Source organism: Gavialis gangeticus, unplaced genomic scaffold, assembly GCF_001723915.1.
Source record: "Gavialis gangeticus isolate Ggan-Ray unplaced genomic scaffold, GavGan_comp1, whole genome shotgun sequence".
Lineage (NCBI taxonomy): Eukaryota > Metazoa > Chordata > Crocodylia > Gavialidae > Gavialis > Gavialis gangeticus.
The window spans coordinates 31,821,779-31,845,416 of NW_017728996.1; the positions used below are offsets into that span (position 1 = coordinate 31,821,779).

Consider the following 23,638-nt stretch of genomic DNA (forward strand, 5'->3'; position numbering starts at 1 on the left):
GCTATTTCACGGTCAGGGCGGCTAGGGTCTGGAACCAACTTCCAAGGGAGGTGGTGCAGGCTCCTACCCTGGGGGTTTTTAAGAAGAGGTTAGATGAACACCTTGCTGGGGTCGTTTGACCCCAGTACTCTTTCCTGCCATGGCAGGGGGTTGGACTAGATGATCTTCTCAGGTCCCTTCTGACCCTAGAAACTATGAGCTACTGGTTAACAACCAGCAGATTTTGATGGTGGCATTTCTCAGAAGTGCTCAGTATTGATCTAACTCTGCTTTCCACTCATTACAATTATTAAAATTCCCTTCAACTTTAATGGGAGATGAGTTACATCACTGCTGAGCAATTCTGAAAATTCTGAATACCCTTCCCAGAATTTAAGACAATAGGTTTAATGTCAAACAGGTTTTTTTACTTAGTTTTAATAGAAACTTTGAACTCATATTTCTGTAAGGCTGAAATATTTAAAATAAGTGCTCTTTACAAAAAGGTAAAGAAAAGGCCATGCATCTTTAGAGTGCAGACAGATGCAATGATTGTACTGACATCAGAGGATACCAACAAAAGCTTATATAATGCAACTATTACACTATGTTTCCATAGTGACAAAAGTGTTGCAAAACCACTCCAACTTTAAGCCTACTTCATTCAGGGTGATTTACCTCATTTGTGCCACAGGGGGATTATGAAGAGGTAAGGGTTAGTGCGGGGGCAGGCAATTATTTCAGGCAGAGGGCCGCATACTGAGTTTTGGCAAGCCTTTGAGGGCCGCATGACAGGCAGCCAGGGGCAGATAAATATTAATTTTCTAAATTTTTAGGGGCCCCACAGGCTGGATAGAATGGGCTGATGGGCCGCATCTGGCCCACGGGCCACATTTTGCCCACCCCTGGGTTAATGTGACAGCTGATGAGCACTTCTGAACAATTCTTCCTTTCCTTTTAAAGTGGCTAAAATGAATATCTGTCCATACCCACATTTCCTCAGTGTAGTGACAGTTCATAAGTGCATTTATTTTTCTATATTGTGGTTAAACCTTGGTATTTAATAGAGGCTTGTTTATAAAAATCAAAAATAAATTTTCTCCTTTTTACTAATGTAGATTTGGGTCCCTAGACTTGTCCAAGCACTTCTTTCGGCCTTAGCAGATGTAAAGCTATACTCATTCGTGAAATACAGAGAAAATGCAGAAACAGCAAAGTGGGTGGTAAGTCTCCACCTTCAAAAATGTTTGTTGTGCATGCTGACATAGTATATTATTAACAGATAATGTAACATTTAACAGAGCCTGAATATCTCAAAGGGCTTAGTTATGTTGCTGAATATTTTGCAAGTTTGGGAATTAAGTGCTAGTGATTTTATTTAAAGCTATATAAATACTGTATTAATCTCTTTTTTCTCCTACATAAGTTGTTACTGATAATTGTTTTTAGTATTTTTGCCAGTTGTGCTCTTGGTTTACATGGTACTGCTGTACCAGAACTCTAACAAACACCATGGAAACTGTTCTCACCATCTTTGCTCTTTTCTACTATCCACTGGAAGGCTCAAAGATGGGAAGCAGGTGAGAGACTTTGTACTAACAATACTGGTAACCTTTGGTTTAGGATGATCAAGATGGATACAACTTCTAAAATGACACTACATCATTACACTTTTTTCCAGCCTTCCCCTATTGATTCTCCATCTTTGTTTTTGTTACAAAAATGCACAGCTTTCTGCATTTATAAAGCTTACCTCAAAGTGCATTCTAATAGTATGAAAGGCTGACCATTACTTTATCTTTCAAGCTGAGCTTTAACTTTACCCTTCAGCACAGGTCCCCTGCAGAGCCACCCAGTCCCGTTATGTCTTAAGGCAAGACTGCCTGATGTATGAAGATAAATGGATAAATTGGAAGCTGCCTCAGTACCCTTTCTGCTACATAGAGGTGTCTACATTAGACACAAACAGAATGTAGATGAGGGGGCAAAAGAAACCTAACAATAAGTACAGCAGCCCAAAACACTGAGCTTGTGAAGAAACTGCAGCTGTTTTGCTTTCTGGATGGAATGATAACTGTGTTGTTGCTGCTACTCTTATCTCCTAGAGGTGGTCAGAATAGTGGGAATATAAAATTGTGCTTCCTTTGTTCCCAGCTCAAACCCTCACTCTGTAGGAAGCATCAATTTAAGCCTTACGGCAGTGTAAAAACATTGTGTTTGTGGTAACTTAGGAAGGATATAAAATCATACAGAGCTGGTGCTCCGACAGAAGAATCTCTCAGTGCTGGCCCCCAACTGTAGGAATGGGGCTGGGAGATAATTTTTTTTTTTACTGAACTCCTTTAAAATACATATGGTTCCTTGTTACAGACTTGGGACCAGATCCTATTCTACTGGGCTCAAGTCCATCAAAAAAAAATCAGGCAGAAGGAGGATGGATCTTCCTCCTCTCAGCTTTTTGTGTTTTAATCGTAAGGCTAAGTTAAAGAGACATAATAATGGCATACAAATTAATGGCTATTTTGGGGATCAAAGTAAGATAGAATAGGATCACATTTAGACTAAGTTAGATGCTGTTTGATTGCTTAAAAGGTGGAAAAAGATCTGGTGCCAAATCATAGTTTAGTTTACAGCATGTTTGTTTTGTTAGGTCAGTAACTGTCTGCACCTAAAATTCAAGTCTATTGGCGCACATGCTGCTGTGCTTGCCTATGCCCATGCCTAGAAACTAATTAAAATGCTATATGCCCTCCCAGTATACCCTACATTAAGATGTCATTATGAGTGAAGTCTCTCTACAATGCTCTTCATAGTGTCATTAATTTTTCCTTTTTCTAGTTGCAAATATTTAACTTTGGTAGCACTTGCATTTATTATTCGTCCAACTGCTGTTATACCATGGATACCTTTGGTGTTCTGGCATTTTTGGCAAGAACAGAAGAAAGGAGACCTCATCCTATATAACTTTGTTCCAGTAGGGTAGGTATTTTCTGAAATCAATTAACTACATTAGCTATGTATAACTTACCTATATCTGTTATATTAAGATTAGATTAACATAGACCAGTGGTTCTCAGTGTGGTGCCTGTGGGTGCCATGGTGCCCCCCAGGGTTTTTATTCAGGTGACCGCGCGCATTTTCACGATCAGCAAAAATCAATATTCTAACAAGAATGCTGTTACATTGGTGCTCGCTTTTTCTTTTGAATTTGAATGTGCCCTTCGGTACATAAGTGTTGGGAACCCCTGATGTAGACCCTTTGTATATCTACCCTCTTTACATTTTTCTTGAGTATAAGAATGCAAGACCTAGAGAAAGCTCCTGCTTAGAATAATTTGTGAAAAGGGAATAACAAAACACTATAGAAATAGGGCCTGCTTTCTGTATAAAAGAATAGGAGGGTATGTTGGGTGACCTCATCAGGGTAATATATGAGGACCTCCAACCCGCTAGTGACTGTTCTAGAGACCTTAGTTGCCAGTGAATTATTAGAAATGTTTATGAATAGGTAGAGGTCAGTCTTTCATACAGAGTGGACGCATCTACACAAGACACTTCACTTGAGATTAGAGCCAATTACTGTGCAGTTAAGCATTTGCATGTGTAGATTGTGACACTTACTGCACAGTAATTGGGTCTAATCATGAGTAAATTTGCTACTTGAAAATGCAAGTAGCAAATTAACTCTCAGTTGCTCACTGCACAGTAGTGTGTGTGTGTAGCCACCAGACCAGTAGCACATATGCTCCCAGTCAGCTGGGCAGCAGGGGGCAGGAGATTACCACCACCCTGGCAGCAGGCTATGTCCTCCTTTCCTGGTAACAGGGAGCTCCCAGCCCAAGCTTCACAGTTGCGAGGTTGATGCTAAGAGATTCTTCTCTCCCAGTACCAGCTCTATGACTGTGGAGCTGGTGCTGAGACAGAAGAATCTCTCAGTGCTGGCCCCCCAACTGTAGAAATGGGGCTGGGAGATAAAGATCTCCCAGCACTGCAACCTCAGAGCTGGTGCTGGGAAAGAAGGATCTAGTGCTGGCCCCGCGCCTGCAGAGCTGGCACTGGGAAATAAGGACCTCCCAGCGTGGGTCCCGCAACTATGGAGCTTGGACTGGGAGATAAGATTCTCCCATCCCCAGCCCCATGATCATGAAGCAGGGGCTGGGTGCTCCCTGCTGCTGGGGTAGGAGGACAATGTTCCTACCCAGGCTGCAGTGGCAAAGCCTGCCCCAGCAGCAGGCAGCTCACAGGAGCTGTCTCCTGGCCCCATGCTCCCTGCCACCCACTGGGCTATCTCCCAGGGGGAGCCTAGAGCTCCCCCTAGATGCTGCAGGGGCAAGTAGATTTCCTGCCATGAACAGTAAAACTGCTCCTGCATCCCTGTACATGTAGATGCGTGCCTGGGAGAGTTTAATTACTCTCAGGTTATTTGCATGTATAGACACACCCAGCAAGTTGTGGCAGAAAATTGGAGAAAAGTCCAAGTTAAAATACAAATATTCTGAAGGAGTCAATAATACAAGCATTTTTTTTCTTGATTGTTGCAGGATGGTCACTCTAGGAACCTCTTTATTAATTGATCGTGTGTTTTATGGTGAGGTAAGTTGCCATACCAAGTCCTATCTCAGTTTGCAAGATGCAGCTTTTCTGAACCTCAATAGGTGGCTCTAGAATATAGGAATATGGAACCATCACCGTCTCATTGATATGATATCTTTTTATTCTGTCTTTAGCATCATCTCTAATTATTTTTAATACCTATAGCCTACAATCTAGAGGATACCTTTAGTCATTAATATCTTTACATTTATTTTAAAATCACTAAGAACATTTCAAAAAGTATCGAGAATATACTGTACTCTGTTCTTGCTATTTACCTAATGCTAGAAGTACTTAGAGCCTAACTGCCATCATTCTGGTAAACTTGCTTGCAAAACTTCTTTTTTCTAATATATTGGTTAGTCTGAAGTTTTAGGTACTTCATCGTTTTCTAAAAGTTGCTTTTGGACATATCATCAATTACTTAAAACAAAAGATGGAAAAAGGCTCTTCATCAAATCTTGCAAATTTTCTGCTTTAATATTGGTAAAAGTGCCAGGCCTAAAAAGCAGAGGTTGGGGTGTGAGAATGGGACTTCTGGAAGTCCTCGATGTTACTCCCATTTTAGTCAGTGGTAAAGTTTCCAATGGCCTCAGTAGAAGCAGAGTTATACCTACACCAAGCACTGAAAACAAGTCACAGAACTCTCAAAACAAGGTCTGTGGTCAATCAGAGTCTCATTTAAGGAACTTACTAACTACTAGAGATTTGTAGGTACATTTTGGGAATAATTTATGGCTAGGGAGTAACCACATATGATTGTGTATAGATTTTTAAAACATTTCATATTTACATTTCCAGTCTGCGAAGCCACTTAGTCATCTTCTTTCCTAGCATGCATATTTCAAACAACAAAGCTTGTAACTTCTATGTTTAATTTTTGAAATGGTATTTATAAAACAGTCGTTAGTTGAAAGTATTGCTTTAAATTTTTTAATTAAAGATAAATCAGATGTATTCTCTATTGTCCGTGCTTATCAGTCTTGTTGCTGTCCTTAATCTAACTATAAATATCTTTTTTTTAAATCTCTCAGTGGGTACTGGTTCAGTTGAACTTTTTGAAGTTCAATGTGATACAGAATTTGGGAGCAGTTTATGGTTCTCATCCCTGGCACTGGTACTTCACTCAGGGATTCCCAGTTATCTTGGGTGCACATCTACCTTTTTTCATTCACGGCTGTCTACTGGCACCAAGCAAGCATCATATCTTTCTAGTGGCAACAGTTTGGACTGTGCTGGTATACAGGTAAGCTCCCTTATTTATAAATTTTGCAGTAGTTATTTTTAAATAATCTGTGAAAATTACGATGGTTATAACTAATAATGACCCAAGAGGCTCCTTCCAGTTTTATGTTCCCATGTAAATACTTTGCAGAAAGTTATTTAGTGATGTGTCATAGCTGCATAGCAAAAACTTTAGTGAAACATTAAGTATTAAAAAAGATGTGGCTTAACCAGGTATCTTAAAAGTACATGGTCTTACGGGGTGAAATATCAAAAGATTGGACATTGGAGCAGAGCTAAAAATTGCTCCAAAACAGTGTGACAGCTAATCATGTCTTAAATATAACATCTAATAGGCCTGTGTGAAGTGGCTGGTATTCGCTTCAGATTCAGCTGATTTGAGGGACAGTATTTGACTCGGTGATTTGAATCACTGTCTCAAATTGATTTGGCCAAATCTGATTTGGAGATTCAGCCACGGCCAAATCTCTGAATCGGCCCCATCCCCCGCCTGCTCTCAATGGCTGCCCTGCCTGCTCTCCCAGCTCCTTAAAAAAAAAAAAAGCTCACACTCACTGCTGCCAGGCAGAGGGGCAATCCCTGCTGCCCCCTGCCACATGGGGGGCTCTGCCATGAGCCCCCTGGCTGCTCTCCCAGCCCCCCGGCCCCTGGCTGCCCTGCCCGCCCCAGCTCCTGGCCCTTTTAAAAAAAAAATAAAGCCTCTACTCACCGGTTGCTGCCAGGCCGGGGGGGCAATCCTCACTGCCCCACACTGCATGGGAGGCTGTGACACAAGTCCCCAGAAGCCCTGAGGCTGCTGCAGTAGCTGGTGAGTCAAGGCCTTTTTTTTTTAAGGGCCGGGAGCTGGGGTAGGTGGGGCAGCCATGGGGGGCTAGGAGAGTGGGTGCAGGGTCAAGGGGCTCATGGCAGAGCCCCCAATGTGGCATGGGGATCCTTCCCCCCACCCCGCCTGGCAGCAGCCAGTGAGTGGGGGCCTTTTTTTTAACGAGCCAGGAGCTGGGGCCAGGTGGGGCAGCTGTGAGGGAGCTGGGGGATCAGGCAGGGGATTGGGCTTGGCAGAGGTCCCCCCATGGTCCCCTCCACTCTTCTCCAGCCGCCCCCTCCCCTTATCAGCATGGAGTCTGGGTCCAGCTCCCTGCTGCAACAAGCTGGAACTGCCTGAATTGCCACAGCTCTCTGAATCTTTTCCAAACAGATTCAGAGAGCTTTGAATTGATTCGGACCTTTTAACTGGTCTCCTGATTCGATTATTTGGAGATTTGGTCACTAAATCAGGCTGAATCTCCTGCGAATCGAATCAGCATCCAAAACTTCTCACAGCCCTACTAATTAATTGCATTTTAACTAGTGACTCAGCCACATGGTCACTCAGTTAATGGCACAATAAAACAGGAAATAAGCCACAAAAGTTGTTACAATAATTTTGTATAACTGTTGCTAGTTCCCATCAGACCTTAAATTGAATGTGGCCAGCACTCCCAGCCTTGGGAGCACACTGAAGCCCTTCAGGACTCCAGTGTGGTCCCACAGGTAGCAGCACCAACCAACCGACTGTAGCTCCCAGCCAGGGGAGGCAAGCTTCCAATTTGCCTGTGCCAGAGTAGACCAGAATCACAATCCCAGGCTCCCCCTGCATTGGCAATGTGGCACAATAGGGATCTAATCCCTGATTCCCAGAGTCATGCTACCTACCATGCACGTATGGCATAGCAGGGGGTATGGTTATTGGGATTTTTGCCTCAGATCCCAGCATACCTTTCATTTAGCATTTGTCAGCAGCCTGTGATAACTAGATGCCATCTAATAAAGCTGCTGTGGCTGGCTCCCTAGTTATAGGACTGCAGTGTGTCAGAAAAGTGCAAACCTTCCTAGTGTCACTCCATACTTGTAAGATAATCAAGTAAGTGTTTCATTTATAATACTTATTACCACCCAGTAATTATTACCAAGATTATTATGTTGTCAGGACACTTACCTATTGGTAGTAATTGCTTACTATCACAATAACCAAACACGGTATTTATTACTTCATGTAAATTAATTGGATGCCCACCCTTATTTAACTGTGGGGAACAAATGACACGTATTGGGCAAAATTACTGTAATATGGTATTTACCATTTCATCTGATTCTAAATTGATTAATATCAAAAGGTTTTTAATCCACATTAACTGTCTTCTCTCATGTATCCCTGCATGTTCTAAAGCATAGATTTAACAAAATAACTGATTTGCATAATTTTCTTTCAGTAGTACCATTCCTGTTTTTATTACAGCACATTGAGCCACAAAGAATTCAGGTTTATATATCCAGTACTGCCATTTTGCATGATATTCTGTGGTAAGCATTTGGATTTTACATGTTTTGTGATGCTAAGTCTGCTGTAAAAGATTTTTTCCAACTGTTCATGATATGGTTTCCTGCCTAGGAGTAGTCTATGCATCTAATTAGCTGTAAATGAAAATTAGAGTTAAAAAACAAGTCTGTATGTGCAGGTGAAATGCCTTGAGTACTGAGCATTACCCCTATAGCCATCACATTTTTGTGCATGTTTTCTGTAGTACAGCCTTTTAGATGTAGCTGTGCCTTTGCTCTTACTTTTCCTCTCTCTCTCTCATCCACCCAGTCCAGCCATTAAAAATGCTGAGAAACAAATGAAGACTGTGTATGTTAAGGGAAAAAAAGGGTGAAGGTATCTTGCTCTTATGACTATTTCCCATACCACTCATAAAGGTTTCCTGTAAAAGAAAATACTACACTTACCACTTCTGCTGCTTTTATATATTAAGTTGACCTGAAACAGTATTTTTAAAAATATAAACATTAAAAAAAAAAAAATCAAGGCTTTTCTCTAGGCCACAGAACTGGTAAAGTGATATCACAAAAGCCATGGGAGCTAAATCATTTCTTATAAAGAAAAGATTTTTGAGAGGTTGAGACGTAGCTTTTAGACAGATATACTTAAATCAGTTCAAGCACCAAAGTGAACATTCTTATTTCAGTTTAAACCAAACTTATTTTGTTTTAGTTTAAGCTAATTGGGAATAGACTTAATTGTACGGCCTGATTTAAGCTTAACATGTTAGTACAAGGATAGGGCGCAGTTTAACTCCTACTTGGAGAAAAGACCCTAGTATACAACAATCTTGCTTTTTTTGTTTATAACCCACTTAACTTTAGTGAATAAAATGTAGGAAAAAGATTGTCTTATTTGATCACCTGCATATGGGACAAAGGACTTACAACTTCAGGTCAAATTGTGCTTAAACCAGCTGGGCTTTGTTTGCAACTGACAACTTTGTAGTTTCTGGTACAGGCTTGACTTAAGGTTATTATTTTATTTACTTAGATTTACAATCTTGACAGTGGCCATTCAATTTGTTTATTGCTTGTGATTTAGCAAAGGTGGGAATGGGAAGGAGAGTCAATATAAAGTTTCATGATCCTGTAACAATAAGGTGGAAACAGCATGACCTGAAGAGAGAGACTTCAGAGCTGCAAAATATAAACAGCTCCCTTGACAAATTTGCTTAAGGTCATGGGAGCAAAAAACTCCCTGTACCTACCACCTGCTTAGAAAAATAATCAGGATATCACCTCCCACTACTAGCTCTTTAGGGAAAGAAAGAAACAGGTAGGACCACCCTCTTCCATTTTCTTTTCAGTAGTAATGGCTATACAGAAGATGCATCAGGCAGATAGAAATTACATCTTCACAAATAAGCTGTTGTGCTGGCTGCTGAATGAAGACTAACATGGCCATTTAAAATCAATAAAGGGAGGCTTCCTTTTCTATGATCTTATATCACTATGTTGTTTGAAGTTGCCAGTCACTTCCCTTTCATCTCCCAGCTCCTGAAGGCAATTCATATGAAGGTACAGTAGCCCGGTTTCAGGCCTTCATGAGTGTTAGAGATGTGAGGCAATCATGCTGTCAATAATGGGGATCGTGTCACATGGTCTGGTCCTACCTGTGATACTTACAACCTAACATATAAAAGGCTTCCTATACCACTTGTACAGATTTATTCATTACCTTATTCTTATATGACTCTCCACCTCATTGACAAAAAGAAGTTCAGGCCCAGAGAACTGAAGTATTGGCTCTCACTTTACCTCAAGTGCAACTGTGAATTGCAAATGATGATTAAGAAACTTAAAGCTGTTTCTCGTAATTGCATTTTAGACTAGACTCTTTAAGAAAGGTGCCCCTTCAATTTCTATTCTAAACAGTAATAACTAGAGTCAGTATATCCTTTTATGACAGTAATTAAAATGCCAAAATCTTGCTCAACTGCAACTAGCATTTTTGAGAAATTTTACTATTATAAAACAAGTCTGTAGACAGTTGTTAACATTTGTCCATCATTGTAACCATTTTACTAATTTCACTTTAGGATATTCTCTTAAACAAATTAAAACATGGAAAAAATCAGCAATGGCCTTCCTGGTTTTCTCAAACTTACTTCCAGCCCTGTACACTGGCTTAATTCACCAGCGTGGCCCTCTTGATGTCATGATTCATATACAACAGCTCTGTTATAATTCTTCAAACCAGTCACGGGATTCTGTCTTTGTAATGATGCCATGCCACTCTACTCCTTTTTACAGGTAATAAAGTAGCAAATACAATATATTTAAATCTCACTTCAACCAGGATTTTCTCCTGCTTTTTCCGAAAACTTTAGACATCCATGAAGGTTACTTTTTTTTTTTTTTTCCATTAAAACAACTCATATTGCTTCATTATGTTAACACTCAGAGGAGTGAACATTGTTAACTGGTGCTAGGAGTCAGGATTTTCTTTAATGATCTAATATTATCTTGACCTTTGCTAACAGAAGGCTAAGTGAGAGAATTTTTAAATATGACATGACTAAAGCAATTATTCCATAATTATTTAATACATTCTGATACATCTAAAACAAGGGGGTGGGGAAGCTTACACAGTAGAGCCAATTTTGACACATGCCTTTTCTATTAAAGGGTTGATATCACACAGGAGGGCATTTTGACTGGAAAGATCCAAAATCTTCTCCCTTATGGGTTACTCATATAAAGCTCTCGTGTTTTGGCCTTGCCAATACTTGCTCCTGTATTTTATCTCTGGTAATCTTATATGAAATACAGAAGGCTAGAAAAACATTATGACTAGGGACAGAAATTACACATAAACCAGTATAAGTGATCGGAAACCAGTTCAAATCTGTAATACAACAGAAGTTCAGTGCACTTAAACTGCTTTCAAAATGTCCAAAACCGGTTTACGATAAACCTGGATGGATACAGTACTAGACTTAAATAACTTAGGTTAAATTGGTTTATTGAACTTCTGTCCCAGATCCTCTCTAGATTCAAGTTAACTTAAGAGTCCCCCAGCATCCCAGGATGCTTTGCACCTCCCCCACACCTTCCATCCCCTGTAGGGTGAACAGGCAAGCCCTTGGACCAAGCTGCTCCAGTTGGGCAGGTAGGTGTGCTCTAGTGCCCCCCCGCTGTTTCTGGCCTGCACCACTGCAGACGTGGCTGCATTTCTGGAATCAAAAGTGATTGTCTATTCACTTGCTTGTTGGTTCAATCTATGCAGTTTAGACTAATCTGCAACTATTAAATCAATTCAGCCTTCGGCTTTTTGACTGTCTGTACTTAGCCTATGGGGTTAGCACAGAAACAGAAAATGTACCTACTGAAAATAAGGAAATAGGTAGATTTATTTAGGCTACGATGCAGTACCATTAATAGAAATTTCTACCGTGATCATTTAAAACCATTCTCTTCTCAACCATTTGTTTTGATGGGTTTTTTTTCCATCCTAGCCATGTTCACTGTCCTCTGAAAATGAGATTCCTTCAGTGCCCCCCAGATCTAACTGGAAATGAGAAATACCTTGATGAAGCAGATGTCTTTTATTCTAATCCACTCGGATGGTTGAAGGAGGAATTTTACAATGATACATTATTACCAAATCACCTGATTTTCTTCAGTGTGCTTGAACAAGTATGTTAACTGTAAGATAAGGTCATTTAGCTCAAACTAACATACAGTTTATGCATCAGACTAAGAAACAAAAAGGAAGAGCTGTAATTACAGCTTTGAAAATAAATATCCATATCTTTTTAAAACATGATTTTAATAGATGAAATCCTCACCCACCCAAAATGCAGCACAGCTACCCTCACTGCAGTCAGATGGTCCTAGAGAAGAGTACCTTTTGGTATCTAGAAAACGGAAGATGCCATAAAGTTTTGTTCTATGGTAGCAATTTTAAGAACAGTGTCCAGACAAGTTTGAGATATGTATCCATCACCTATAAAATCTTAAGTTACTTACTTTGTGGACACAAAGCAATGAACAGAGCAGCCTGCAGTCAGAATGTCTTTCCCTTCCACTCTAATGCAAGGTTAATTTACTCAAGTGTTTTGTGACTAAGACATCACTGAAGACAGGGCTTCTTAGGATGTAGCAGAGTAGATAGTTATCATTCCTGAATACAGAACAGAGCTTCTACAGGTAGATAAATAGTTGATTCACAGAAAGTTTGGGATATAGTTCTGATGCACCTTAGTGTAATAATGCTGTACTGCCTGGAAACTAAGGTGTTTTTTTTTTATTTACAGGAAATAGCATCATTTCTCATTTTAAATGAGTATGAGAAAACTGCTGCTGTATTTCACACCCATGTGCCTGAAGGACGAATTGGGAGTCACATACATGTGTACAAGAGAAAAATGACATAAAGTGCATTTGAACATCAGTTTCTGAACTGGAACCAAATGAAATCAATGAGAAAAGGGTGGCTGGTGGCTTCTGGAAATAAATAAGCAAAACTGGGAATTCTGGCTCAAGCAATTGACAGGAGTAGCTAAGGATTATACAGAACTCAACCTGTTCAGTAAAGTAGAAGATGGAACTCCAGTAGTAATACTCTCAGGATGTTCTGATTTTGGGGAACAAGCTTCATATTTGCAACAGCAGTAACACCAGCAACTACTGTATGCCTTGTGCAATTTAAAGTAGTAAAACAAAGTTTAACTTCTATAGGTCTGTATGTCTATGCGAGATTTCTTGTAAATCAAGACTTTTTTACCCACAATGTTTCTTTATTTTTCTTCCACAATATGCAGATGGGCAAGAAATTTCAAGTGCATAAGTCAGCAAGCTGATTAGAATGCAGCACAGCAAATTCTTCACAAGTCAACAGGCTCTTGAACCCCCAAAAAAAGACAAGAAGCAAGTATAAGATTACAAAACACTGAGATGCATTACCATAATCTAGACCTACATTCTGAAGGATGAGATGAAGTTAGTACACCAAACATCAGTGTTAATGACTTGCACATTATGGCCAGGTACCAACATTACACTGTTACTGGTATAAGTGATTAGAAACAGGTCTGTACCTGTAACAGAACAGAAGTTTGCCACTCACTGACTGATTTAAAAATGGTAGAACGTGGTCTAATATTTGATCCCCCCAACAAAGGGTGAATGTGTATTCTGTTTGCTACCAATCTAAACTACACCACTTAAAGAAAACCACATAATTTAGAATGGTTCTGCCTTGGGCTTTTTGAACATCTGTATCTAGCCTATGCATGACTCAAATTGGAACTATACTAATGGAATGCAATTAAGCTTATTTTCATACACAAGTCATTACATGCCTAGTTTCTGTAATAGTGCACCTGCAACCAAAGCAACACTATAGAATATGCATGTTAGAAAGCTTGACTGGTGCTTTTGAACAACCATGTAAATACCAAACTATTTAGAGAAAAACCTTGCATCTTGCAACTTGGTTGAAAAAAAAATTTCCAGTGAGGATAGAAATCATTTGCTTGAATCTTCGTGTTTTTACCACGTATAAATTACTTAATATTTTGGATCAAAAGGCAACTGCCCCAATTCTATTTCAAGATTTGCCATGTGTCTTCCATTAGTGCGACCATGCTTATGCCATTTACCTTCTCTTTTATTATGCTGATGGTACTTTTGCGCTTGTTTTTCATGTCTGGAATTTTCACTTTGCATGAATGAAGGTCTTTTGGAAGGTTGACTGCAAGAAGTAAATACAATCTGGTTACTACTGTTGAAACCAGTTCCATAAGAGCAACAAGATATGCAGAACTACTTTCTGTTGTTACTAGGGCAAAATGAAAGTTCAATAGCTATAAACAAAACTATAAACAAGATTTTCAAGTTCGTTGTTAAAAAAGATCACCATCCACCTTAAGTAGCTCTACCTGGAAACAAATCTACAGTGGCAAGGGACAGCTGGTAAGAGATCTACAAAGGTAAGAGCATTTCAAATTAGTCTGAGAAGAAAACCTATAGAACTTCCTTTATTAGTAGAAGAGGAGATAGGAATTGGCTACTACCAAACAAACGACAAATTGGTGGATATATCTCTCTACAATAAGGACATTTACGTAAGAAGAGAGGGTGCTACTGATCATTTCTTGTTACGGGAGCTCTATCCAAATAATTTTATTGTTCTACTGCATAGACTTGTCCCATGGTAGCATACATGCACAAAACAAAACAATGTACATCGAAAAGGAGTAAGCACTAGCAAAAGGTAAATTAAGAAAAGTCTAATAGGCATTTCATTTTTTAAAATATTATTAGTAAACACAGTTCTTCTAGCCTGAAATAGATCCCTTTTATTTCAGACTGCAGAAAAATACGATGTCAGAAAATGAAGTTGTCAGATACTAAAAGTCAGTCTAATCCTTTCAAATAGAACAGAATGGTTAATGACACGCAATTTAATCTATGAATAAGAAAAATGCATCTAGATGTGCTTTGTGCACATTCCAAAACTGGGAATTATAAGCTACCCTATTAATGTCAATATAATACCACCTAAGCAGTTCAAGCTGCAATTAAAAAAGTATTAAAAAACCTCATACAAATAATATGATACAACTCAAAATAAATATAGCCAGACTATTCACCACAACAAACAAAGGAGGGAAAAAGTTAGCAAGAGCGGGTCTGTAAATAAACCTGAAACTTTACGTTAAACAGAGTTAAAATTTAAACTGAAGGGGCAGTTTAAAGTTAAAATTTAAAGGCAGAGGCATGCAGACAACAGATCACAGCTCTGCCTTGGATCTGGACCAACGCTGTCACCACCACAAGAGCCCAGACCTGGCCCCAGAGCAGCTCCCCACCCTGCTAGCACTGCTGGGGTCAGTCTCCATGGAAACCCTGGCCCATGCAGTCAGAGCCCAGCTGTTCCTAGGTCTCCATGTAAACCGGCCACAGATACAGGCAGCAGCTGCTGGGAAATGGAATCTGACCGCAGGGTGGATCTACTATTTTGCCCACCCCTGCTATAGAAGAAGCCAGTAATCCATTCGGTTATTATTACCTATCCATTAGACACACATTTATCTATTAGAATAGGTCTTAAAGAATCTCTACTATAACTAGGTCCTTCACCATGAAGCAGCTGACAGTAGGGAGGATTAGCAGTTAACTGCCTCTCTTTTTCCACAGATACTGTCAAGAGGGAGGTCAGAAGTAAAAAAAAAAAAAAAAAAATCCAACACAGCCTTTCAGCATAATAAGCAAATTTGTTGTTGCATTTGACACTATAAATTAAGCAGCACTACTTGAAGCAAACTGTTTTCTAAAGGAATCACCACACGTTAAAAACTGTAATGTGCTGTTAAATCTGTGCTATAGGTTCTTGTTGGAATAGTAAGATCTGTTCCCATGAGAAGTCCTCCTATCAACTGCAGGGTTTGGTCACCTATTATAGAAAAATAATACTAATCTCTTTAATGGGAGGCAAGGTTCTTTGAGTAGATGTGATATCTTTTATTAGACCAACTGAGTAGTGGGAAAAAATTCTTAGCAAGCTTTTGGGCTCAGTCACCCTTCAGGCATAGGGAGTATCTCCTGTTCATCTGTTCAATCTCTTTAACAGCCTTTAAAAATTTTCTTTAATTCTAGCTATAATGCAAGTAATATTACATAAACCAACCTGGGTCCAAACTGAGGTGAATTATCATAGTGGAAGTAGTATCTGTAAATGTATTTATCCAAATCTTCAAATACCTCTTCATCATCATTTTGGTACTCCTTCATTTCTTCAAGATAATCCTTAACATCATTAACAAAGTCAGTAAACAGCATCTGGTCATGTATAAAGACCCCATTATGGAAAAACTTATTAATGAAATTCTCTAGTTCTCTCCAGTGATGGAAATTGTCTACTTCTTGCTGTAAATACTTTTGCATTAACCAATTAAATTCATCCACTCTAATAGGGTCCAATACCTTGTTAAAGAGGCTAATGAATTCCTGATGAGCACATTCAAAAATACCAGAGCAGCCCTTTAGGACAGAGCGAGGTTTTCTGTTACACAGCAGGTCATTGAGACATTTCTGTGAATTAGTATCTTTCTCAAATGTCGTAAATTCAGTTGGTCTTTGTTTTCTCCCTTCTTTGAAATCATTTTGCATGCTAGGCCCTCTGTGGTGCGTATGCTTGTAACACTCATTAGGTTTATATTCCCGATAAACAGTTCTTGCTTTTTTGTTTGCCTCATATCTTTTATCACCAGACTTCTTTTCCTTTTCATCAAAGATATTTTTGGTGGTATCCTTGAAGTGTCTGAATGTAGACTTCACAGAATCAGAGAATTTTTTCAGGTTTTCTTTCACTGCTTCTTTAGCCTGTTTAATCTTTTCTTTATGGTGTCTTACAAACTCCTTTGTGGAATTTTTCATCGCATCGAAAGTTTCTTTAACAGAGCCAAAAAATGTTTCTTTTGACTTCTTCTTTGTTTTACTTGTTCCTTTTCCACTTTGCTTTTGTCCCTTTTCATCAACTTCCTGTTTTACATTTTGGTCCTTCATTTCAACATACAGCTTCTCCCACAAATCAGAACGTTGTTGTTCAAAACTTAGCTTCTTTTCCAGTTCTGCTAGTCTTCCCTGCAACATTTCTATTTCTTGAGTTTCTCTCAACATACTGTCTGTGTCCATATCACTGGGTGTCTGACGGGAACTTAATTGCTCTAGTTCTTCTTTGAGAGCTTCTGTTATTTGGCGTTCTTTGTCAAGTTCTCTCCTTAGCATTTGTGCTTCTGCAAAAAGTATCTCTTTTTGCCTAAGGAAATTGTTATTCTTTTGCTTTTCCTCTTCTAAATGTTCCTTCAGTTTCTGATTTTCCATAACAATTGAGTCTGTGCTAGTACCTTTATCTTCTAAGTTCCTAATTTGTTGTCTCAACTTCCTTAACTCTTCTTGCAGTGAGGCCAAAGCTCTCTCTTCATTCTCAAGAGATTCCCTTAAGTGCTGATTTTCTGTAGCAAGACTTCTTTTCTGAAATTCAAATGATTTCTTTTCCACTTCAGTAGATATCAGGCATGTTGCAAGGTCCTCTTTTAATGACTAATAACCAAAAACAAAGCAAACAGGTTTAATTTTATATCTTGAGAAACTATTAAACTAAATCCACCTTTATAAAATCATTTAATTAAAGCACAAACTCAGCTTCAACTACAGCATAAAAGAACAGTTTATAACCTTCATCCTTGTAACCTTACATACACACACACACAAAAATATATATTCTAATAAGTTACATACCCACCTTAAAATAGTTTCTATTTGATCATATTTTCCTAGTTTAATTAAACAGGATGTCATGGGAAACAGCAAGAGGTCGACAGCTGTGTTAGTCTAAAGTCAAACAGAAGGCAAGGTAGATTTGCACCTTTATGCACTAACTAAAATCAGAAGATGCATCTCTGATTCAGTTAGTGTCAAAAGCCTTACTGAAGTCCAAATGTATCACTTACTCCAGAGGTGCTCAACCTCTCCATACAGCAGATTGGATGATTGGCATGGGGCTTTTCCACAGGCTGGATCAGACACCACCTGCCAGGTACAGGCCTCATGCTTCCTCCACTCAGCCCAACACTGGATGGGGCCCCATGCCAGCTTTGTCAGCCATTTACCAAAATATCAGGCCCTGTACTACCAGACTGGGGCCCAGTGCCACCTCCCTGGAGTACACACCACCAGATCAGGGCTCCACACTGCCTCTCAGCCCAGACTACCTCCCTGAGGTTCATACTACCCACACTGCTTCCCCTGGTTGTGCGCCACTGATCTGAGACTCTGAGCCACCCATGCCACTTTCCTGGAGCTCCTCGTCACCCACACTACCTCCCTGGGCCTCTACACCTCCCTTCTCAGCTTCTCACTGTCCACACCACCACCCTGGGGCTCCATGCTGCTTCCCTTAGCTCTACACCATCTCCCTATGGCTCCACACCACCTCCCTCAGCTCTGTGCAGCCTTTATGGGGCCTTACGCCTTCAGATCTGGACCCTGTACAGGTTTCCCTCAATTTATGTGGGTTCTTTATATGTGAATTCACTCTTATGCGATGAGCATACTTAGACCCATGATTTGTTATATGTGAGGTAAATTTGCTCTTGTACGATCAACATAGATGCCAACCTCCTCCTCCCACCCAAGCAGGTAAGTATGTGGGGGGAGGGGAAAGGGCAGTGGCCCCATTCACCCTAGCCTCGGCTGCAGCAGCCCCAGGAGCGGCCAGTGGCAGCAGCCTGCAGTCGCTGGGCTGCACCGTGCTCTGCCTGTCCCCCCACACCTGGGCTCACTCCAGTTCCTGGGCTGTACTGTGCCGTGGTGCAGGCAGTTGGTGTTGGCTGCTCCCAGGGCTGCTCCAGCATGAGCTGGGGTGAGTGGAGACAAGCAGAGCCCCAGGCAGCGTGGGGTGCAGCACTCACCCCAGCTGCAGCGGCCCTGGGAGCAGCTGACACCAGCTGCCTGCACCAGAGCATGGCACAGCCCAGGAGCAGAGGTGAGTGGGGATAGGTGAAGCACGGTGCAGCCCAGCAGCTTCAGGCAGCTGGCACAGGCCACTCCCGAGGCCGCTGCAGCTGGGGCTGGGGTGGGTGCCGCTCTGTTCCTTCTACTTCGCTGCCTTGTGCAGCCCTGGGAGTGACACCCCTCTCCCCGCTCCTTCCCTAGTCCCAGCCTCACTCCCTCACCACGATGGGAACCTACCCCTATTTGTTACATTGTAAAGTGGGTTCATTTTATGCAAATTCGATATATGCGCCAGTCTCTGGGAGCACATGTACAGCATAAATCGAGGGAAACCTGTACTGCCACTACTTGGTCCTGTGCTGCAGAATTGTGTCCCACACCACCTCCAGCCAGCCCCTATGTGCTCAGATTGAGCCCTGGGCCCCATCCACATACTGATCTAACATACTCTCCCACTGGAAGGTCTCCCCAAGGCTTCAGAAATTTGGCAACGGGGGTGGCAATTGCTGGCACTCCTCCGCTGCTGTCAAATTTTCAGACCAGTGGGGATACCTGCAAGCTGCATGCCATGGTTTTGTGGGCTGGATCTGGTGCATGGGCTGTGGCTTGAGTACCCCAACATACCATTTATACCCTTAATTTTCATCAAATCTGCTAACCTGAGACTGGCGAAGCTTCAGAAGGTGAAAACAATAATTTGTTTCAGGCAACTAAGACAAATAATATCTTCTCCATCAATTCTTGATCAGTGATCCAGTGCACTAGACATGTACAATGAGAGTATAGTCTCCACTGAACCATATTTAAGAAGTGCACATACCCCTACTTTATGGTCTCCTTTTACTTCTTGCTGTTGTTGGCATTGATACAGGTCATCCTTCATTCCATTCAGCTCATCTTCATGAGTCTTTTCCACTAACTGCTGACGTTTTTGGATCTGAATTGTACCTAGAGAAACAAAATTGTTTACTTTGTTGTTGACTCAGCATTTAGAAATGAAAGGAACTTACCTAGATGATTCTCACTCTCTGCAAATGCAGAAACATTCTTAAATTGTGTATTTCTATTTGGCATTCTGACTAATGTTGTGTTCAGTCTATTTTTATAATCATTATAGTCTTCTAATTATTATATTCCACAAGAGAAGGCTAAGGGGGGACCTGGTGACTGTCTATAGCCTCACTAGGGGGGACCAGAGGGGTTTGGGGGAGACGCTGTTTCCCCTAGCGCCCACTGGCATAACAAGGAGTAATGGGCACAAGCTGATGGAGAGGAGGTATAGATTGGACATCCGCAAAAACTACTTCACGGTTAGGGCGGCTAGGAGCTGGAACCAACTTCCAAGGGAAGTGGTGCTGGCCCCTACCCTGGGGGTCTTTAAGAAGAGGCTGGATGCCTACCTGGCTGGACTCGTTTGAGTCCCATTTCTCTTTTTGGGGTTTTTTGTTGTTCTCCCGCCCTGGCGGGGGGTCGGGCTAGAAGATCTACTAGGTCCCTTCCGACCCTTAATCTATGAATCTATGAATATAAGGATGCTGTTGCTTGCAACAGCTGGCAATGTCATAAAAGCCAGCAGAAACTGCATTTTGTGCTGGTTTGATAAAAGCAAAAGCATATTTTTGCATGCTAAGTCACAAGGATTAGAATTAACTGGAAAATACCAATATTTAAGTATAACCAAACAAAAGTTATGCAGGCAAGTAAACATGTAAATTTAACTTGTTTTTTAATAGAATGCAAAATAGCCATGCTAAAAGGGAATGGCATAATTCCAGACCACAGCTTTTAGAAGTATGGTTTCCCATTCTTTAATATTATAGTTAAGAAGTATCTAGACATTTGCGTGCTAATTTCATGTCTAAGCAAACATACAATTCTTACATAAAATCAATAGCTACTACAAAGAAAAATGGTATTTTCACATAGGATCTGATCTTGCAATCCTTATTTCGTATTCACAAAGGTAAAGACTCTGAAGTTAGGATGGTGTTAAATAGCCGTGTTCATATTGTTTAGATATCAGACAAATGTTTTACAATCAACATCTTTTCTCTACTAGCTACAAATTCACTATTTTCTAAAAATATTTTCTTAAGTAATACTTGCCCCCCAAAAGCAATATTATTTTTCTTATATTGGATCCACTGTTCTGAATAGAAATAATAATTCATGGGTACTTCTATCCAGTACAGTGGAACCTGTAAATAAATGAAGATTCATCCTCCTGTCATAGTTTATAATTATAGTTTAACTGAGGAAAAAAGCACCACTGTGTTAATTTTTGTGACACATCTCTTTAACATTTTATCATTTCCTAAACCAGATGTCAAACATATGGACTGCAGGCTGGATCCAACCCACAGAATCATTTCATGTGGCCTGCCAGTAGTCCAATGGACTACCAAAGCTGGGAGGTAAGGCCTGCCACAGAATTTGGGGTCCCTAGACCCAGATGGACATGGTAATCAGCACAGCCCTCCAGCTCTGTGCTGCTGCCCAAATGCACTCTGCCGCACAGCTCCATCTGGGAACAAACAATCCCCAACATACTTACAGGCTTGGTGGTGCCAATTTGACTAGCACCACAACTGAAAGGTACCTAGGGTAATAACAGACCATAGTATGTACATGAGCTGTCAGTGCGATGCTGTAGCCAGAAGGGCAAACAATACTCTGGCATGCATCAACCGATGCATCTCAAGTAAAACCAAGGAAGTGATTCTTCTGCTTTACTCAGCAGTGGTGAGACCACAGCTGGAGTACTGTGTCCAGTTCTGGGCCCTGCACTTCAACAAGGATGCAGAAAACTTGAGAGAGTACAGAGAAGGGCCACCCACATGATCAGAGACTTGCAAGGTAAGCCATATGAGGAAAAGCCGAGGAACTTGGGCCTCTTCAGCTTAAAAAAGAGAAGGCTGAGAAGGGACTTGATAGCAGCTTACTGCTACATCAGGGGAATACATCAAGGGCTCGGTGAACAACTGTTCACAGAGGCACCCTTGGGGAAAACCAGGAGTAATGGCCACAAACTCCTAGAAGACCATTTTAGGCTTAAGTCTAGGAAAAACTTCACAGTCAGGGTGTCCATACAGTGGAATAAACTCCCTCCAGAGGCAATGCAATCACCTACCCTGGAAATCTTCAAGAGGAGACTGGACGGTCACCTTTCCTGCCTAGTGCAGGCTGGACCTGATGATCTTGCAAGGTCCCTTCCAGCCCCTAACAATCTATGAATCTATGCCTCCAGACCCACACTGCTATCCAGACACAGACCTGTGCCATCACATGCCCCTGCCCCACACTGCAGCATGTCCCAAGCTTCATGCTGGTACCTAGTGAGAGCCCTGTGCTGTCATGCCCATGGCTCCACACAGCTGCTCAACCAGAGCACCACACCACTCCATGCCCCTGGCTCCATATTGCTGTTTGGCCACAGCCTCATGCTGCCTCCCAGCCAAAGCCCCATGTCATCATACAACCCCAGCTCCACAATGGTGCCCTGCCAGAGCCCCACACCCCTACATGGCCCAGCTCCATGCTGCTGCCTTTCAGCTGGTAATTAGTAGTAGGGAAAATGGTAAAAGATGCTCAAGAAGGAGGTACCATCAATTGTGGCCATGGTTTACACATGCCCCCTCCCCCACCCCGTAACAGGCATGCCCCACACTTTAGGAAACACTAACAGCTCCTACTTTAGAAGGCTTTTTAAGCTCTGCTAATAAACTCAGCTCCAAAAGAAAAAGAATGTTATTTCTGGGCCTCAGCTATCTCACAATCCTTTAGGCACAGTCCTTAGTCATGGCCAAGTTAAGGCTTTTGTCTCTGTATTCTAGCTTTCCTAAATTGCTTGTTGCTCCCTGCAGTCTTACAGTTATACACTATCTATGAGGAAGGGAGACAAAAACAAGCAGTTCATACAGCCCTATTTCTTTCTCAAGCCATAACTCTCAAGGCTCCCTACCTAGAGTCTCCTGAATGTTTAACCTGATAAAGAGGTAGCTATCTGATTAACATCTAGCTAACCTGTCTACAGCTTTTTCTTTAAAGAAGCCATGTCACAAATGAGGGAGCAGTCTGGCCCCGATCCCATGATTCCTTAGGGCAATGGTTCTCAACCCACAGCCCGCAGTCAGCCCAATCAACACACTGCTGTGGCCCATGTGACATCCTTTTAAAACATCTTTAACTGGATACACATGAATGTGCGGCTCATATAACACATTGAGAGCTGCAAGTGTGGCCTACTATGGCAACCAGGTTGAGAACCACTGCCATAGAGGAAACCCTATGAGACAAAACCAGTCACTTTAGAGAGCTATTACCAGGAAGCAATGACCATTTCACAGCAGCCCTCAAACTAGAATTCACTAGACATTAGAAGCATCTTATAAAATATCTGAATGGAGTGCAACACCCAAGTCCTAGAAAATAAAAAAACCACAATTCATTTCCCAAGGAAAAGAAAACTTGCAGATTTTTCACAATTGCCTGGCTACTCTGTGGAGGTAGGAACATTAGAGAAATCTTAGCTCACATAACCACATTTTTTTTTTACTTAGAAAAATATTAACGAGATTTTTTTCCTCCAGTCTAACAGAAAGACATTTTTTCTTTCTTTTATCTAAAGTAGTGAATCACAGCCCTTACGAAAATATGATTTTTATAAATTAATAGTATGAGGTTTTCATCCATATATTTTAAAGTACTTTATAATGAAGTACTTTAAAGCTAAATCTCTCAGGTCCCATTTTCTAGATGAGGAAACAAAAGAAAAAAGTGACCTGAACAAGCTGTCACAGTAAAATGCTATCGGAGGAATGGAACCATTCATTGGTCCACACTGCTTTTACCTGAACAATATGCATAATCAATCTGTTTTCCTATGCAAATAATGGATGCAAACACATGCAAGCACTGCATAAAAATATATTCCATAACTGATTTGTACACTCTTGATCATGCTAGCAACCATTAAGCCTCAATAACAAAACTATATATA

At 41.0% G+C, this 23,638-nt stretch overlaps 2 protein-coding genes across 5 annotated transcripts in view; one reads left to right on the forward strand and one right to left on the reverse strand.

Moving 5' to 3' along the window:
• The window catches only part of PIGB (phosphatidylinositol glycan anchor biosynthesis class B), a 16,408-nt gene extending 3,498 nt beyond the window's left edge, over positions 1-12,910 (forward strand). The window contains exons 5-13 of the mRNA XM_019503827.1: positions 1,098-1,202; positions 1,429-1,559; positions 2,818-2,958; positions 4,521-4,572; positions 5,607-5,818; positions 8,093-8,157; positions 10,215-10,428; positions 11,634-11,814; positions 12,435-12,910. Coding sequence (XP_019359372.1) covers positions 1,098-1,202; positions 1,429-1,559; positions 2,818-2,958; positions 4,521-4,572; positions 5,607-5,818; positions 8,093-8,157; positions 10,215-10,428; positions 11,634-11,814; positions 12,435-12,554 — 1,221 coding nt within the window. The 3' untranslated portion in view covers positions 12,555-12,910. The remainder of the gene's footprint in view (positions 1-1,097; positions 1,203-1,428; positions 1,560-2,817; positions 2,959-4,520; positions 4,573-5,606; positions 5,819-8,092; positions 8,158-10,214; positions 10,429-11,633; positions 11,815-12,434) is intronic.
• Positions 12,897-23,638, reverse strand: part of CCPG1 (cell cycle progression 1) — a 61,708-nt gene continuing 50,966 nt past the window's right edge. For 3 of the 4 annotated variants that reach the window (XM_019504249.1, XM_019504251.1, XM_019504248.1), the window contains 3 exons: positions 19,460-19,587; positions 15,812-17,226; positions 12,897-13,873 (listed from right to left, as the gene is read on the reverse strand). In XM_019504249.1, the coding sequence (XP_019359794.1) occupies positions 13,690-13,873; positions 15,812-17,226; positions 19,460-19,587 (1,727 nt within the window). In that variant the 3' untranslated portion in view covers positions 12,897-13,689. The remainder of the gene's footprint in view (positions 13,874-15,811; positions 17,227-19,459; positions 19,588-23,638) is intronic. The other variant, XM_019504250.1, reaches the window with a different exon arrangement.